The sequence below is a fragment of the Oryctolagus cuniculus genome, chromosome 11 (genome assembly GCF_051225735.1).
Source record: "Oryctolagus cuniculus isolate XC-2025 breed Fujian yellow rabbit chromosome 11, ASM5122573v1, whole genome shotgun sequence".
In the NCBI taxonomy this organism is placed as follows: Eukaryota; Metazoa; Chordata; class Mammalia; order Lagomorpha; family Leporidae; genus Oryctolagus; species Oryctolagus cuniculus.
The window spans coordinates 84,184,408-84,203,323 of record NC_142877.1 but is presented as its reverse complement, the minus strand read 5'-3'; the positions used below and the strand labels follow the sequence as shown (position 1 = coordinate 84,203,323).

General features: G+C 36.4%; 1 protein-coding gene across 18 annotated transcripts in view; it reads left to right on the top strand.

Moving 5' to 3' along the window:
* Nucleotides 1-18,916, top strand: part of PPFIA2 (PPFI scaffold protein A2) — a 548,204-nt gene that overhangs the window by 514,902 nt on the left and 14,386 nt on the right. For 8 of the 18 annotated variants that reach the window (XM_089307512.1, XM_089307511.1, XM_089307507.1 and 5 more), the window contains 4 exons: nucleotides 9,579-9,641; nucleotides 10,817-10,846; nucleotides 12,407-12,600; nucleotides 14,851-14,948. In XM_089307512.1, coding sequence (XP_089163638.1) covers nucleotides 9,579-9,641; nucleotides 10,817-10,846; nucleotides 12,407-12,600; nucleotides 14,851-14,948 — 385 coding nt within the window. The remainder of the gene's footprint in view (nucleotides 1-9,578; nucleotides 9,642-10,816; nucleotides 10,847-12,406; nucleotides 12,601-14,850; nucleotides 14,949-18,916) is intronic. The other 10 variants (XM_089307506.1, XM_089307513.1, XM_089307502.1 and 7 more) reach the window with 3 other exon arrangements.

Here is an 18,916-nt window from a genome sequence, read left to right as displayed (position 1 = left end):
TTATGATACATTTAAAATAAAAATTGAGCAAGCCTATAAGATAGTTTCTGTAAACTCAATTCAGATCTGGTGAAGCTTCCTGAATCATTTTCAGCTAGTGAGAACCATCAAAACTGGCTTATATCAGCATCCTCTTTCTGTCTGAGTCCATATTCTGTTGCTCTAACAAACTACTTGAGGCTGGGTAATTAAAAAAGGTTCATTTAGATGCTGGTTCTGGAAATCTAACAGCATGGCACTAACATCTGTTTGGCTTCCGTTGACCTCATGGCGAAAATCAGAAGAGAGAGCAAGTACTTGTACAGGATTGTTAGAGGAAGCAAGAGAGCAGCCTTGCTTTATAGCTGCACACTTTTGAGCTAACTAATCCATTTCCATGATTACTGGCTCATTCCCATAAGAAGGCACCCAGCTTTGAAAGAACATAACCCAGTCTCTCAAGAGACATACACCCATTCATGAGGGTGGATGCCCCATAACCTCTTAAAGAAGCCATCACATCCCAAGGGCAAATGCAAGCAAAAATATTAGAAATTTCAAATCTTAAAAGAATAAGAGCATTTCTAACTCTACAATTAGAGGTAAGTCCGATTGAGCATGTGCCGAACTGTACATCTCCTCCCTCTTATTCCCACTCATATTTAACATGGATAACTTTTCAGTTAAATTTAAAAACCTAAGATTATGTGTTAATTAAAAAGTTCAACCAATGGCATTAAGTAAAACAAAAAAAATACTAAAAGGAATAAAGTAGTAAGTTGTGCCAGGGGATTCCAATTCAATCCCATCAAGTAGCATGTACCAATGCCATCTCACTAGTCAAAGTGATCGGTTTCACCTCATAATTGATTATAATGATAGGATTGTGTCAAAGGGATCACATAAACAAGAATAGTGTCTGCTAATACTAAGTGATAGAATTAAAAAGGGAGAGAACGATCCAACATGGGAAGTGGGATACACTACAGACTCATAGAATGGCAGAGGTCCTAAACAGCACAACTGGCCTCAGAATCAGCCCTTAAGGCATGCGGATCTGGCTAAAAAAAACCCATGAGAGTTTTGCAGGCATGGAAAGCCAAGACACTGTGGCTAAAAAAGAAATGATCTAGGCTGGCACCGCAGCTCATTAGGCTAATCCTCTGCCTGCGGTGCTGGCACTCAGGGTTCTAGTCCTGGTTGGGGTGCCGGATTCTGTCCCTGTTGCTCCACTTCCAGTCCAGCTCTGCTGTGGCCCAGGAAGGCAGAGGAGGATGGCCCAAGTGCTTGGGCCCTGCACCTGCGTGGGAGACCAGGAGGAGGCACCTGGCTCCTGGCTTCGGATCGGTGCAGTGCCGGCTGTAGTGGCCATTTCGGGGGTGAACCAACGGTAAAGGAAGACCTTTCTCTCTCTCTCTCTCTTTAACTCTGCCTGTCAAACAAACAAAAAAATGATCTAAATGAAAGATTTCCGCGAGTGAGATCCCAGTGGAAAGAAAGGGAAGGAGGTACCTTTCTCTGAAGGGAGGATAGAACTTCCACTTTGACTATGGCCTTGTCTAAATAAGATCAGAGCTGGCAAACTCAAGAGGCTTCCATAGTCTTGGCAGCTCATGACAAGAGCCTCGGGTGATTACTGATGCCATAAACAAGAGTGTCAAGTGTTAAATCAACAACAGGAGTCACTGTGCACTTACTTCCCATGTAGGATCTCTGTCCTTAATGTGTTGTTCTATGTGAATTTAATGGTATAACTAGTACTCAAACAGTACCCTATACTTTGTGTTTCTGTGTGGGTGCAAACTGTTGAAATCTTAGTATACTAAGTTGATCTTCTGTATATAAAAATAATTGAAAATGAATCTTGATGAAGAATGGGATGGGAGAGGGAGTGGGAGTTGGGATGGTTGGAGGTGGGAGGGTGGTTTTGGGGGAAAAAGCAGCTATAATCCAAATGTTGTATTTTGGAAATTTATATTTATTAAATTAAAGTTTAAAATTTTTTTAAAAAGTTAAAAATAAGATCATTAAAAATTCCAACTTCCAAATAAAATATAAGTATACTTTTATTATGTTTATGTAGGAGTAGGATTAATTTCATAGAAGATAAAAGGAAAATTAAGTACAAGTACTGTTTTATGTTTAAATGTTTAATGGAATGGAAGGAATTTGTAGAATATTTACCATGAGAATACACTGACTTGTTTTGCAATTGTAATTCCTTCTCCTTCAAAACTTGTCACCACTCCAGGGTCACTGTACCCCTCACCTCAACTCATCTTTATTTCTGCATATGATTCCTCCGAAAACCTATTATGAATCCCCCAAAGTCTAGATTTCATTCTTACTGTAAATTACTAACCCAAGTACCTATGAAATATTTTATAATTCTTTATGATTTATCATATAATAGACCAAGCAAGGATAATATCAGGTTTCTATGGTTTTAGGCCTTAACTCATTGCCTGGCAAAAAAATGTAAATATTCTATAAGCATTCATCTTAAAAATAATCATTGCACAAATCATTGTACCCATCGTTATAGAGGATATTGACTATCTACAGACATTAGTCAGAGAAACTACACATGTTGACCAGTAGAATTAGTATAAGATGATACACTTTATTTTTTTCAACTTTTATTTAATAAATAAAAATTTCCAAAGTACAACTTTTGGATTATAGTAGCTTTCCCCCCCATAACCACCCTCCCACCTGCAACCATCCCAACTCCCACTCACTCTCGTATTCCATTCTTCATCAAGATTCATTTTCAATTATCTTTATATACAGAAGATACACTTAGTATGCTTAGAATGCCAGGGCTGATTCTGAGGCCAGAGTGCTGTTTAGGACATCTGCCATTCTCTGAGTCTGCTATGTATCCTGCTTCCCATGTTGGATCATTCTCTCCTTTTTAATTCTATCAGTTAGTTTTAGCAGATACTGGTTTTGTTTGTGTGATCCCTTTGACACTTAATCCTATCATGATCAATTATGATACACTTTAAAACCTAACTTTGAGGGGCCGTTGCTGCGGCTCACTTGGTTAATCCTCCGCCTGCAGTGCTGGCATCCCATATGGGTGCTGGGTTCTGATCCAGGTTGCTCCTCTTCCAGTCCAGCTCTCTGCTTTGGCCTGGGAAGGCAGTGGAGAATGGCCCAAGTGCTTGGGCCCTCCACCCGCATGGGAGACCAGGAGGAAGCACCTGGCTCCTGGCTTTGGATCGGCATAGCGCTGGCCATGGTGGACATTTGGGGAGTGAACCAACAGAAGGAAGACTGTTTCTCTCTCTCACTGTCTGTAAACTCTGTCAAATAAAAAAATAAATAAATAAATAAAAGCTAACTTTGAAGTAGAAGCAAAGGGCTCTGAAGTTTCAAGGAAGGAAAAATCATTACTAGTTGGTAAACTTTCAAAGTGGAATAAGGGATAGAAAATAGATTGTATTTAGAATTTAAGTTTTATATTTGTTTTTAGAAGTAATACATGATCCTGAGTAATATTTGTAAAATACAGAAAAATGCAAACACAACAAGAAAAAATTTTAAGCAATAAAATGTCGCTCCCCCATTCGCAGAGGAATGACACAGGACCCTGCGCTGTTCTTCTGTCTGCTCGGCCCTCCCCGGGTTTGCTGCTGGTTCTTCCCGGGTTGGCTGCCGATCCTTCCACCTCCGAGGAAGGGCGGCTCCCCCAGCCACTTTCCCCACTTCCGCGGGGGAGCGGCACACCGCCAGCCGGCTCTCGGGGGCTGCTCAGTTGTTCCTTCAGATAGATGTTCCTGGTGCATGTTGTCTCTCTCCTCCTTTATAGTCCTCTTCCACCAATCCCAACTCTGCTACCCACACGCCAAGTACACTGCTCTCCTCCAATCAGGAGCAGGATCAGCTCCTGCAGGTTATTGGTTGAACTGGAGACAGCTGTGTAAAAGTTGTTTACTGCTCTCCCAGCGCCATATTGTGGGAGAGCAGATGCATAGAATAAGTCTTAATTCCAGTAACTTAGTCTAGTCCGAGTTGCTCCCCACAATAAAAGAATTCCAGATTTGGTCAGTATTAATTTTTACTATTGGCCTTTTGATAGAGATCTTTCCAATGTTTTGTTTCTATAAAGATGGATTATTTACAGTAATATATTTTGTACTTTTCTTTTGAAAGTAAGATACTATAAAGATTTTCCTTATTTTATTAAATATTCAGTTATAAAATAATTTTTAATTCCTGCATATCTCCTTTATTAAAATGACATAATTCATTAAATCCCTCTATTGGATATTTTGCTTATTTACCAATTGTCATTAGGAGTAAAATACCTGGGTATGTCAATAATTACATTGAAAAATATAATTTAAAGTTTCCTTTATGGAAAAAATATTTTTAAATCCATGCATAGTTTTTCTCATAATATACATTTTATATGAATGTTGCAAATATCCCTTTTACATGTATATAATTATAATGTTAAAAAACTGATTATTTCCATAGGAATATTTGGGTATAGTACATTTATATTCTTAATACTTTGTTTTGAAAAATTTATTTTATGTATTTGAAAAGTGAAGGGACAGAGAAAGAGAGATCTATATGCTAGTTTACTCCATGAAGGAATGCTTTTTTCAGGCCTGGGCCAGGCAGAAGACAGGAGCTAGGACCTCATTCTTGGTCTTCCACATGCGCAGCAGGGGTCCAGGCACTTGGGTCATCTTCCATTGCCTTCTCGGGCACATTACAGGGAACTGGACTGGAAGCCCAGCTGCCAGGATTCAAACCAGCATTCCTGTATGGGATGCTGGCACTGCACGTAGTGGCTTCACATAGTGTTCCTCAATGCTGGCCCCTTTAATACTTTGAAACCTTAATCACCAAATTGTATTGTATTGCCATTTACCCTCCCTTAGTCAATACTGGTTATCTCACTTCTTGAATTTATAGTTTGTAAAGGACTAATAAAATTATTTTTATATTATTAATCAAGTAGTAATGTGAACTATATTCCTACCTTCTCAGCTTTTCTATAGGAGTATGGGGTAGTTATCTTTATTATTATTAATGTATAAAAGCACTTCATTTTACACTTTTGTTGTATTTAAGTTTAGATTCTCTTTCCTTAGCAATGTATATCTTGTTCATTCACTTAAGTCCTGGAGAAAAAGACAATGTATTTAGGTTTTGTCTGTCTTCCTTTTCTCTTTTTTTCTTTGTTCTTTATCTTCTCGTCTTTTCTTTTTCTTTCATTTTTTGTGCCTATCTAGCCCCTCCCCGCCCCTCCCCGCCTCTCCTCTCCTATTCTCTTTTCAACCGACCAGAACTTCTGATTCTGCCTTCTTTCCTGTGCTTGAAATGGACTGGATTCCCAAAATGAAATCCAAGAGTTCTATTTCCTGGGGTATCCCTAAATCTCTCAACTTTCTGTTGTCTTTTTCCCAGGTTATTGTTATTGTGGAATGCCTCTTAGTTTATAGGATAGGAATAGAGATACCAGTTAATTGAAACTTGGTTCAAAAATTCATAAAGGATAAATACATTCTTTAAATATGCTAAGTAAAATTATGTAAATGCTCAGGCATTTCCAAATTTAGTTGAAGCACCTAGGAAGTTTCTTTGAGTGTGTTTCTATATTACTTTTCTGTGATATCTTATTTAGAAAACATCTTCAATTTTTCTAGCTTGGGTTTCTTTTTAAAGTGACAACTCCAGGATAATTCAAGTAGTTATTTAAATAAACAGGCATTTACAATTTCTTCCCCATACTTTGATAAAGTTGCATCTCATTAATAGTATAAGGTTTGCTTTTGCTCTTTCCAAATAATTCAAATTAGTGTTTTATGAGCTAAAATTTTTTCTCTTTATAATATTTATTTGATTAATAATTTTTAAAAATAACTATGATAGATCTAAATAGATTTGGGAACAAATAAAAATAAACTTTGATCATGTAATTCAAATTTGACTGAAAAAGTATAATGCAGACATTATTGAGCCCCATATGTGGGGAAAATAGAGCATATTTATTAAACTAAAAATCTGCTTCAGTGTTAGTTGCTTTACAGAAATTCTACTAGAACTGCAGACAGGGCCTTCCTCGGCAGAGTGTTACTAACCATCAGACACGGTCTAAGTGCTGGGTATGTAAGAACCTGCGGAAGCATCACAGCCACACTCGGATAGGTACCTCCATGACATCTGCTTCACAGATGGGGAAACAGATGCGGAGAAATCAAACGACTCTTTCAAAGTTGTTCTTGTGGCTTTGCCCAGAATCCATGCTTCTACCAAGCACCTTGTGCCTCCTGCCCTTGGAGAATTTCCCTCCTTTTCTTGCACAGCGTTCACTGATTCTGCTTCGGTTTCGCTTTTCATTCTTGCTTAAACCTTGCGAACCTCCACCTTTGTGGAAATAATGTGAGAAATAAGAAGATTAAAAGCAGAATTCTTAAATGAGAAAGATGTCTCTGAAAATGAGAAACGAAACTCCAGCCCTGGATCATTTGAATAGCAGAAGTAGTTTCTTTACTTGTAATTCAACTCGAAATTCGAGATGACCTAGTTAGTATAGAAAATTGTTTTGAGCCAGGAATGATTTAGCAGTGTTCTGAGGTATAGCTGCTTTGCTTTTCCTGTATCTCTGGCAGCAAGAAAATTATTTGCCCTAATTAATTTTTGTGACTTACTCCTTCAGCTCATTTTAAAATTTTTCTGTCACGCCTCTTTCCACATTGATTTAATTAGGTAAGTGCTTTAATTCATGACGTCTTTTATAAATCCTCCTTTCAGAATCTCATTTGATGATACTTTGTAAATACTCCACATCATCTGGACTAAAGGGAGGCAAACAAGGCACCTGAAGCAGTACCTTTAAGGACTGTCATTGTCAGGTGCCAACACTGCATTCGCAGGGCACTGAAGTGAGCGCTTCCTTAAGTTTCCTGAGCCCTCACTTGCCTCTGACCCTAGTTCCATCCTATGTTAAAGCATCATGATTTATATTTTTTGGTATTTTTTCTGGTATGAAGCATATACTTTGATACACTCAAACATACGTTGAATCTGAAACTTAGATTTAGGAAATGCCCTAGGGTAGTTACTGAAAAATTAGTACTATAAAATTCAAGCGTCCTAATTGTAATGGGGTAATTGTGGTTGAAATTTTATAAATTGCCAGTTAACCACACACAATGACTACTGCTTTGCCTTTTCCAGCTCAGACTGCCAAGGGCAGTGAATAAATAATTCAAAGGAACCATGGCCAAAATTTCTTTATGCTTTTCCAAATACCTTTGGCAATCTGTCCTTAGTTCCAAGGTATTGGTGTCCTATGCCTTTGATGGCCCAATGACTTCCACTCTAGTTTTTCTCGTAAGGCTATTCTCAGGAACTCTGGTGCTCTGTCTCGCTCCTCAAGAACTGCCCTAATGCAAGTTCTGTCTCCTCACTGAGCTGGAAGGGAAGCAGTCTTACTGAGTAACTGGCTTAACACAAATGGGCTTGCTTGTAAAATAAACGTGGGAAAACCTTAACTGCTGTGTACTCGATTGGATGTGTAGAAGCTGTTTTGTGGGTTACTTTAAAAGACGATAGGTTAGGCAGTGGTGCTCACAAGTAAACCTGCACAGTGAAGGTAAAGGACTAGCATCCAACTTGTAACTTCTGTCAGGCATATTTTAGCAAATTGCCCTAGATGTATCCTCAGTGTACAAGTGAAGATAGATACAAGCTAAACCATAGTTCTGAGAACCTTCCCCATTCCGGGATAGGGTTATAGAATTTTTAAAAATCTGTAAAAGAAATTATGCATGAATCTACCCCACGATGAAATAATACTGGTCAAGTTTCTTATAGAAAGAATGCAACCCTTGTTATTTAGAGTCAGAGGTAAATTAGATACTACAGAAATCAGTGTAAAACAATACTGGCTTACGTTAATGTCTTCTCAAATAATCATCAGTGAGAATCACTGATAACAAGTGCAGCCGGTGAGGCAAAGCACTGTGATCACTGGGTATAAAGGGAGTCTGGCTGGCAGATGAGTATAAAGTTATTTTTAGTATGGCATACTCTTCATCATGTCAATCAAAATTTCTTCCAGTGTTTGATATATGCATATGCGACTTCTCTTAATTATGAGCTCTCTTCCCATAAGCTGGATGTACATGGGAGGGGCTTCCAATGGCATAAATAACTCTCGTATTCTTAATATGTCTTGTAGGTGAGCACAGATTATTTTAGAGGAAAAAATTGAGCCATACTCTAAATTCCAAAACAGTAGGAGGAAAATTCTATGCTTCCAAGTATATTTGAGCCTTAATTTCTAGAAATTTTATGCCTATATTATTTACTTATAATAATGGATATTTACTACTTAATTATTTTGGTTACTCATATATATGTGTGTATGAGAATCCAATTATATTAAATTACACTCATCCAATTAGTTTATATGTTGCTACTTAGATTATACTGAATTATTTAATTTATAGTACATAGAGCCCAGTATGATGGTATGTATGTTACTAAAGTCCAGAGTGAAGTATGGTGCTTATAATGTTTGAAAATTCAGTTTGTCACTTCCAATTCTTTAAACTTTGTTCCCTTCCAAAAAACAAGTAACAAAATAATAGTAGGTTGTAAATTCCACTGGTAGGCTTAGATACTCTTACAGTGTTTGTGAAGACTTGCTAGTGAAATGGAATTTGGTACGAATGGTCTCCAGTGTTCAGTACCTTCAATGATATGCCTGACTGCATGTTACTAAGTAGACATTGTTGTAAGAAATCACATATTTTTTGCTGTGTAAAATCATATCTAAGAATTTTATTTTAAAAGTAAATTATTAAAAGAAAAAATTAATAGAATAGTGCCTGTTAGGAAATTTTCTTTTATAATGTATTTTGTATGATATAGGCATTTGTTGGAGAGCCAGGAAATACATCGGTTTTATCATTTGACAGCATTTCGTGAACCTAAAAGTACCTTTTATTAAATAAAAAATATCAGTTGACTGCTTTTTTATGTATAAGAATACAAGGAAACATTTTTCAGGAATCGCAAAAGGAAGTAATCATTGTGGAAATGCTGATGCTGGTTTCCAGACAGATCATAATGGTGCTTCCCACTTTCTGTTTGCAACCAGTTTGCCCTTTCCAAAGATGGTGAAGAGTCACAATCGTGTGAATGGAATTTTTGTAATAATGCAGCAGAGAGTATGTGCTACTGTTACTGAAGAAAAAATGAAGTCACATTCTTCCACAAAACAAATGTAATCAGTTCTCCATTCTTAAAAAATGGATCTGATGGCCACATACCTTTGAAATGCAAATCTGACCATGACCTTTTCTTGATTCATAATCACAGAAGTATCATTTTAAATCTGTCTCCCCCATGACGTCCTCAGTGCACTGCTTTAATTTACTCTTTGTGAGTGGAAGGAAAAGGGAATTCTTAGCAAACCAGCCACGCTGTCTTTTTCATGCATGCAGTAGAGGCAGGAGCGCTGTGGTGTTGCTGTGACGCTGTAAACTTACAGAGATGTTGCTTTCTTCTTTACCACCGCTTACCTCCCATGGATTCCACTGCTGGCCCCTGGGCTTCTCGCTTAGCCGTCAGGCAACGTTTGGGTGACCCATGAAGAAATGGAAAATCTTGCTGCTCCAGCAAAAACGGTTAGTCTTTACAGCTTTGTTGAAACCGAGAAAAGTGATTTTGCCACATCTTGGATAAAGATAAAAAGGCTAATTTGTTTGCTGTAGACCAGTGTAATGGGATGCGTTCATACATAGTTATATGCAAAGATAATGTTTTTGTTGCAGTTGCATTTTATAATACTTGATTCATGCTTTGAAATGAACTGGCACTAGATGGTTGTAATGTGTTTAACATCACAAGTTTGGAATATGCCAACAAAAATCAAGAATTTAATATTTATCAATCTGATTTACAACATTGGAAAATGTTGGCTACAAATATCACATTATTGGACCTCTTTACAGGTAATTACTAAACTGAATTAAACTTGTAGGGAAAATCTTAGACTGAATATTCATTTTTAATATAATCATACGGTTTCTTACTTCTTTTATTACCATCATCTATATAGAGCTTGACCAAAAAAAATGTGTTATGCTAATTTGGTATTCTAAGTTCTAAAGTTCAGTTTAAAATAAATTCTTGAAGAGCCTGTAATTGTCATCTGTTAAAATTAAAATGTTATGTATGGTGCTTTTTCGTGCCAAGTAACAAAGTTGTGCACATCATATTTTACCTTTAGCAACTTTTAGAAATGTAATAATTTTGGTTTTACCTCAATTTGAAAAAAATGTTTATGATAAAATTTTCAGTTATATATTTTTTTCAGCTTTTTTGTGTAGTTGTTTTGTCTGTTTTGCGCTTTGTCAGCTATTTTTGAAGTCTGTTTTATTATACATAGCTTTGTTTATGAAATACAATTATCTTTTTCACTTCAGTAATTCACTGTATGGAAGATTTCTCTAGAACATACATTCTTATATATGCAGTAACATTCATAAACTTTTATGGTATCACATTTGGAAAATGACACACTTGGAAGAGTTAGAAAAGATTTTTGAATGGCCAGATAACATGTTCACAAAATCATGGAAATTCCATGTCATATGTATATTCAAATGAAAACTAATTAAAACTGTGTAATGTCCCTGTAGTTGAGCTTTCACTGTGAAACTGACTGTGGATGTAAGAATTGTGTGTCCATCTGCCTGTGTCACAATAATTTAGATTCTGCTAGAAAAATTTCACTGTATTCATTTGAAATGAATCTATACTTACCTACTTTGTTAATCATTTCCTGCTGCTAACACAGAAAGAATCTGAGGAAGGAAGCTGGGCCCAGGTAGGAAATTCATATGCTTTAAGACAATCTTAGTAACGTTTTTCAATCTGCACTTAGCTCAATATTACATTGCTATGTATTCTTAAATCTATATTATGTTTCATTTTATACATATCTTTTAAAAAACACCATATTTGCAAAATAGGATGTCTTTAAAAATCACCATATTTACAAATAAAATCATTTCACACTTGGCCTCTTTTGAAAGGATAGCTTTGTTTCTTCCACACAACAATGATCCATAGCATACTTTTCTGTGAAATCACCTCCAGATATATTTAATCAGGACTGAATCAACTTTGATCTAAAAGAAGAATTTTTTGAAAAGACCGATTCAGAGTTACATATGCTTTAAAGTGTAATAGAAAGGATGAGAATTGGGATTGGAGAGCCATGCTTCAGCATAGCAGACTGAAGTTGATTGCCTTTATTCAGATGATGATGTAGACAAGTAGCTATGCTTTGGACAAACATCTTTTCAAAGAAGCTATGCCTTTGTTTCCCAGCACTTCTACATGTCGGAAAACTGAAGGAATAAACTGCATTATATTCACTGTAATTCCAATTTTTTGACTGTAAGAAAAAAAAAGTTGTTATATTAGACCTGTATTTGAGAACTTGATAAAAATGAGAGTTGCATTAAATTTTGATTTTGGTAAGAATTCCATCATTCTTAAGAAAATACTACAGGAGTACATCTAGGTTTTCATTACATATATATATATATATATATATTTAGAATTGTGAATTTATAGTAGGATAAGAAACTACACCAGGAACCTCATAAAAGTAATAGAGAGGTAATGAACTTTTGAAAAAAAATTATTTAAAAGTCATAGTTGATTTGGGCTTCATTTTACATGCTATGAACAGTATTTGATAGAAATCAGTTCATACTGTTGAATTAAAAGAATTCAATTATTTGTCTTAGTTTTTAAATAATGCCCTGCTTCTTTAATAGTGTTCTTTGTTTGATATTTTGGAAAAAGCTCGATTCTTTCCAGTGATGTTTCTGGAATGCTGGCTCAGTTCACTGGGTAACAGTGTCCACACAGAGCTTCAGCATTCTGTTTCTCAAATCTCATTGTTCCTTTTCCTATTTTCTTACTGAGCTTTCTACTACACAACAAGGTTCGCCATTACATTATAGCAATGGCAAATGTTACCATTGGTAAGAGGAAAATGTAGAGTATTTACAAATATAAATAAACCTATCAATACAAAGAATGAATGCTCAGAATTTGAAGTATATCTTTAATTCTGATTTCTTGATAAACAAAATATACATTTGAACAAAATATCACTGAGCTAGAGAATACAAAGTGAAAAGTCATTATCTACAGGCAAATATTTTAATAAATGCATGCAGACTTCTATTCTTTACGAAAGTAAAAAAAATATTACAATATTTGATACAATATTTCACATACTACAAGCTAAATATTTGTTCTGTTTCTGCCCATCAAAGTGAAATAATAAGGTAAAAATAATAGGTAATATCTTCCAATTACCATCTCATTTTATTGGTTAAGAAACTTGACTGCTATAAAACAATTCTAGTGTCCGGTTTTTCTACAGACCCTGGCTTATGGAGATATGAACCACGAATGGATTGGAAATGAATGGCTTCCCAGCCTGGGATTACCCCAGTACAGAAGTTACTTTATGGAATGCTTGGTAGATGCAAGAATGCTAGATCACCTAACAAAAAAAGATCTTCGTGTCCATTTAAAAATGGTGGATAGCTTCCATCGGTACGTTTTTGCAAAAGATTAATGTGAAATAATGGGGTATATTGTAGTTAAACAAAAATAGATACTGGATAGAAAATAAGTGCTATTCAAAACCACTCTGCACATGTACTTGGAAAACTAATTCCAGGCAGCCAGTTGCAGGGACTGTCTAATGTAGAATGCATGTTCTTTACATGTCCAAAATTTATGCAAATCATGCACAAAATTCTTCTCATACAGCGAAATTCTATCTTTTGCCACATAGGAAAATCCATGTTTGTGGATTTTTTATAGAAGGGTGTGTTTACAATAAAAAATTATTTATAAAGAATAAACTAATATTGACAGTCTTGACTCTATAAATGTATATGATGATAATTTGTACAATTTAGGAATATACTAGAAAAACTTTTAGAAGGAAATTTTTTAATGATTTATTTTGAAAATCAGAGTGAGGAAAAGACAGATCTACGGTCTGCTAGTTTGCTCCCAAAATGCCTACCAAGGCCAGAGCTGAGACAGGCCAAAGCCAGGAGCTTCATCTGGGTATCCTACTTGAGTACAAGTGCCCAATCAGTTGGGCCATCCTCCACTGTTTTCCCAGATGTATTAGCAAGGAGCTGTTAGAAGTGGAGCAGCCAGGACTTGAACTGGTGCCTGTATGAAATGCAGGCATCACAGGCAGCGGCTTTACCCACTCTGCCACAACACCAGCTCCAGGAATTCTTTGCAGAAGGACATATTTGGACTTTTTAAATTGATATTAAGTATTTTGGGATTTTGCTAATGTGTATATTCTCAAGGAAAAAAACTGAGTAGATTATTAGGCAACTGTGAAGATGAGTAAAACAGAATCTCTCTTTTTCAAAAATGTTTACTACCTAACAGGTTAAAAAAAGGGGGGGCTTGTTATACCATTTCATAAATGTTGTGTTGTAGCACAATATTCTCATGTACTCTGTTGGGCAGGCTAAATGTTTGGAATCAGGGTGTCAGTGGGTCTGGTTTCTTCTGAGGCCTCTCTGCATGGCTTGCTGATGAGCATCTTCTCCTCACCTGGTCTTTCCTCCGTGAGTGTACTTTTCTGGTGGCTCTGTCCAAATCTCCTCTTCCTGAAAGGACATCAGTCTGAGTTAGGGACCACCACAATGGCTTCATGCAATTTAATTCTTTAAAGTCCCTGTCCCTAAATACATTCCTATTCTGAATACTGAGAATAGAACTTCAATGTGTGAATTTGGGGAGAGGGCAGGGGATGCTATTCAGATATTTTCTTAATGCAGATTTCTTTTCACTTTTCTCTGATCTGAAACATTTGATTCAATATTGTTCTACAAAAATGCAAACTTTAAAAACACATGCAATAGGAGAGGAGCCTCGCTGGTGTGTATGTCTACATTTGCATAATACTAAACATTGAAGAAATCACTGGCCAAACAGTCTTTACTCTTAAACCTGCAGATTCTCTCTTCTTATTGCACTCTTCCACAGGCTTGGTGTCATGATCTCCAAGCCTTCTCATATCCTCTCAGAAGATCTCTCGTCTAAATTTTCTTTGCTTACTCATGGCTGTTCTTTGGGCACTCTGGACAGCTTAATTGCTTTCCATTCTACCTGTTACCAAGTTTCTGCATTTCCTATTTTGCTACCAGATTTTTCTTCCCTAAACACAATTTCTGTCATTTCTTCCTGGTCTGAAAGTGACCTCTATCACATGGAGGTATTGCCTGTTCACAGGAAGCACGAGGCTTTCCATACTGTACTGTGCTCTCCATGGGTAATTGGGCACCTCCTAATTTCTTAGAATGGAGTCTAACTCCCAGCTATGTGTCTATTTTCACACCTTTAAAAATCCCATCATAATCCTATGTTCACGATGCCCCATTTTTCTAACAACCCTTTGCCTAATACATGAGCCTTTAAAGAATCTGCCAATTTATGCTGTTGCAGGATGTCCTTTCCACATAAAACTTCAGTATCTACTAAGGTGTTCCTTTTATACACTCTACTTGTGGGTTCTTGATCTTACTCTTTATTCTTCCTATTACTTTTCTCACCAGCTTAAGAAAAGAATTTTCATTTCTAATAAACTCCTTACTATCTCCAAAATAAAAATTTTATGTTCCAATGACTAGACTGAAGATGTAAATTGAAAATGTGACTTATTAACCTGTTTCCCTAAGTAGTGCATAGTGTTGACTATATTTAATTAGAATATTTTTCACTTGCTGAGCAAATTTAATGTATTTTTCTTTTCTTAAAAAATAATAGAACAAGTTTACAGTATGGAATTATGTGCTTAAAAAGGTTGAATTATGACAGAAAAGAACTAGAGAGAAGACGAGAAGCAAGCCAACATGAAATAAAAGGTAATGTGTCTTTCATATCAAATGCCTTTTCTCTGGGATTTTTAGTTTTCACTTTGTGAACTTAAGATGTTATATGTGTTACAATGGTCCTTAAATAACACCAGTGTTTGGCTAGAAGTGTCATCATTTTTTCTAATTAAAAAACCACACACACAAAACAGTACTGTCACATAAAAGGGTGACATATTAGGGCATATTCTTGATTTTTTTTTGAGACTTATTCCCCTGAACTGATTAATTATACCATCTGCTTGTACTAAAAATGTCTCCATGTAGAGATTTTTGGCATACTTTTAATGGAACATACTCATTATGATTCAGAGAATCATGATATACCACTTCTTATAGCACTTCATCCTTAGTTTATATCATTTTTATTTCCATGGAACTTTTATTTTTGAAATATAATTATAGAAATTTTATAGGCATTGTATATGAGGATGTTTCCTCCATAAATTAGACTAGTCCATTAGTAATTTTTATTCATAGTGATTTTGGGAACATTGTTAATTTCTGCAGCTACTAAGTAACAAGAGACTACAAGGCCGGCGCCGAGGCTCACTAGGCTAATCCTCTGCCTAGCGGCGCCGGCACACCGGGTTCTAGTCCCGGTCGGGGCGCCGGATTCTGTCCCGGTTGCCCCTCTTCCAGGCCAGCTCTCTGCTGTGGCCACAGAGTGCAGTGGAGGATGGCCCAGGTGCTTGGGCCCTGCACCCACATGGGAGACCAGGAAAAGCACCTGGCTCCTGGCTCCTGCCATCGGATCAGCGCGGTGCGCCGGCCGCAGCGCACCGGCCGCGGCGGCCGTTGGAGGGTGAACCAACGGCAAAGGAAGACCTTTCTCTCTGTCTCTCTCTTTCACTGTCCACTCTGCCTGTCAAAAAAAAAAAAAAAGTAACAAGAGACTACAATGTAGGTTTATTAGAAAGGTACAATATTTAATAATTAGCTAAATACTGAGAAAAACCTCAATATACAGAAGAATCAATGGTTTTAAAGAAGAGTGTTAGTTACTATACTTGTTAGAGTCCATTGTACTTCTGTTGTTTAAAGGAAAAAATTGTTGGAGATAAGACATAAGATCTGCAGGCCATTTGTTAAATCATTTATCAACTGATGCTGTTTAAAGGAGTAAAAGGGCTTATTAAACTGCTTATCAATTATGTTTCCATTTCCTGTCATGCAAAAATTGATATGTGCATTTAACCAAACCCAGTGAGTGTTTTTATATCACATTGATTATTCAGTTAAACCTGAGTTTATGTTTTCATTTCCTTTAGGGCTTACTTTATATGAAAATAGAATATGTAACATGTTACTTCCTCTTCTCCAGTATTGAACTTTAGCACTGTTTTATCCTTTCAGATCACTTATCTGAGGCTTTTATAATTTTCATTTGCTATCAACAGTATCATACTTTCTTTGGCAATTTTTGGATAGTACATTAGTTATAGTCCAATGGATTTGAATGCATGTGAAAATGGTTAAAAATATTTTCTATATAGTTCACTGGAGAGCTGATTGACACACAGTGGATATCTTGTAACACTTCATTTGACTCATTAGGAGCAAGAAAGTGCTTTTGCATTATCAAAATCGAGTTGCTTGATTTCACTTGATTTTGTTGTCTCAGGAAATTGCAGGTTGTTTGCAGTGCACTGTTGTTCAGCTGAATTGAAATTTGAAAACTAATGGATCAAAGATGGGCCCCAGAAGAAACTGTTTTTGACGTAACAAAGGATGTTTTAGTACACAAATATATTTTACCATGGGATACCAATTTTTACTCGGCTTTTTCAAGTATTTTTTGTTGCAAGTAGAATTTATTATGCCTAATCATACGCCATGAAATCCTTTACATATACATTGACCAAAGGAGAGGAATGACCCATATTGCCCTACACCAAATATTATATTACTATTTGGAAAATAATGATTATAGTGTAATCCTGAGGGAAAAAAACTGCCATGAATCACTGATTGCACACTAACAATTCCATAAGATAAATAGCTGAGATCATAAATAAGCATTTCCTAAAATTGACCTGAAGACATGTACAGGAATAACTTTGACTAGAGGTCTCTTAGGATCTGAAGTGTTAATTAACCCTGCCCTTAATAAACAGGTTTCTGAATTGAACAGAACATCAAGAAGGTACTAACATTTAATTTGTTGCCAGGAAACAGTCACCGCTGATTCTAGCCATTTTATTGTGTAGGTCAAGAAGATACTTACAAAACTTTAAAGTTAGGGCATAAATTTGGCTTGGAAACAGATTTTATTGAGAACTATATGATTTATAAAATGAAAAATAGGTATTTTCTCGAAAGAAAATTTTGTATTAGTGATTTATTTTCCTTCATCCAAAAATATCTTACTACTTATCTTTCATATAATCAATCACTCTTTTTTTGCTGTTCAGTGATTTTTCAGTTTTATTAGAAATTTTAGTAGGCCTATTCTCTTTAGTGTTAAGTTTCCTCCTAGTAAAATTCTAAAATAACTTAGGAGGCACTTTAAGGTGTGTTTGTCTTCTCTCTGGGCAAGTTGAACTCAGTCATGTTTATTGTCAGTTATAAGTAGGAACAAATGGCTTGCATGGAAGTAAGAATAACAGCATAAAGCCGTCTGAGTAATTATTAGAGAAATCATTACAGACAAGTAATGGGCAAGATACCTAAGAGAAAGGGCTCAGTTGCTCTAAACTATAGGTGTAACAGTGGAATTTTATACATATTTTGTACCCATCTGCAGAAATATGATAATATAATTTATCTTAGACTATCAAAATATGAAGCCATCTCCAGAAAAAAAAAACAAACAGTTCCTATTCACAAGTCTATCGAGTACCAAGAAAACTGGACACATTCTTGAGAGGTATTCAGAAAGAGTTTCCCTCTGTTGGTTCACTCCCCAAATGTCCACCACAGCCCCCTGCCAGAGCCAGGAGCTCAGTCCAGGTTTGTCCCATGGTTGGCAGGAACCCTGCTACTTGAGCCATCACCTACTGCCTCACAGGGTGCACATTAGCAAGAAGCTGGAGTCAGGAGTGGAGCTGGGACTTGAACCCAGGCACTGCAGTATGAGATGTCAGAGTCCCAGCTGGTCTCTTTACAGTAGGGCCAAATGATCACCCTGAAAACAAGACAATATTTAACATGCTTTTAATGAGATTATTTTCCCATTGGTTGCAAAAAATGTTGAATTTACAATCAAGTGGAGAACTGTGGCCGCCACCCATACCTGCTCAGCATTTGAAATTTAAGTGTGGGTTAATCAGTAACAACAAATCAGTTGCTATCAATAGCAACTGATATATATATATATATATATACACACACACACATAATATATATTAGCGCCAAAATATATCACTAGTGAACTCATAGCCCATTTTCTGAGGCCTAACACCTGAATGTAAGAAGCTAATAGAAACTCGCAGGAAAACCTGTGGTTTGGAACTGACCCATGAATAAGCAAGAAATTTTCATTTATATTAGAAGGCTTCAAAAAGTTCATGCAAAATGCATGTTATGAAAAAAATTATGTGTGGATTTCAAAAAATTATTACACCAAAATAACCAACTTTTAATTCCACTTGCCATGAAATTTTTAAAGTTCTCTTCTAGTACAAGCCATGAAGTCCTTTGCTGAGCTGATGATATAGGAAAAGAGGCAAAATTGCGGGGTAGGCAGAGCAGTAGATGCCCTTGCTCTGCAGTTCATCGTGCTGTGGGTGTGGCATTCCGCACCTGTGCAAGCCACAGTGAGAGGTCAATAGACAGATAAACCTGTGGCTGTGCACACTAACCTACAAATGCTTTACCAGCACTGTAGACTGGCAGACAAAAGAGCACCACATTAATCTTTTCTAATGGAGTACCTTGAATCAGATTTTCAGCCAGCATGCATATAAGACTAGATAAGTAAATCACAATAAACAACTTTTGGAAAGTAGTAGAAAGCA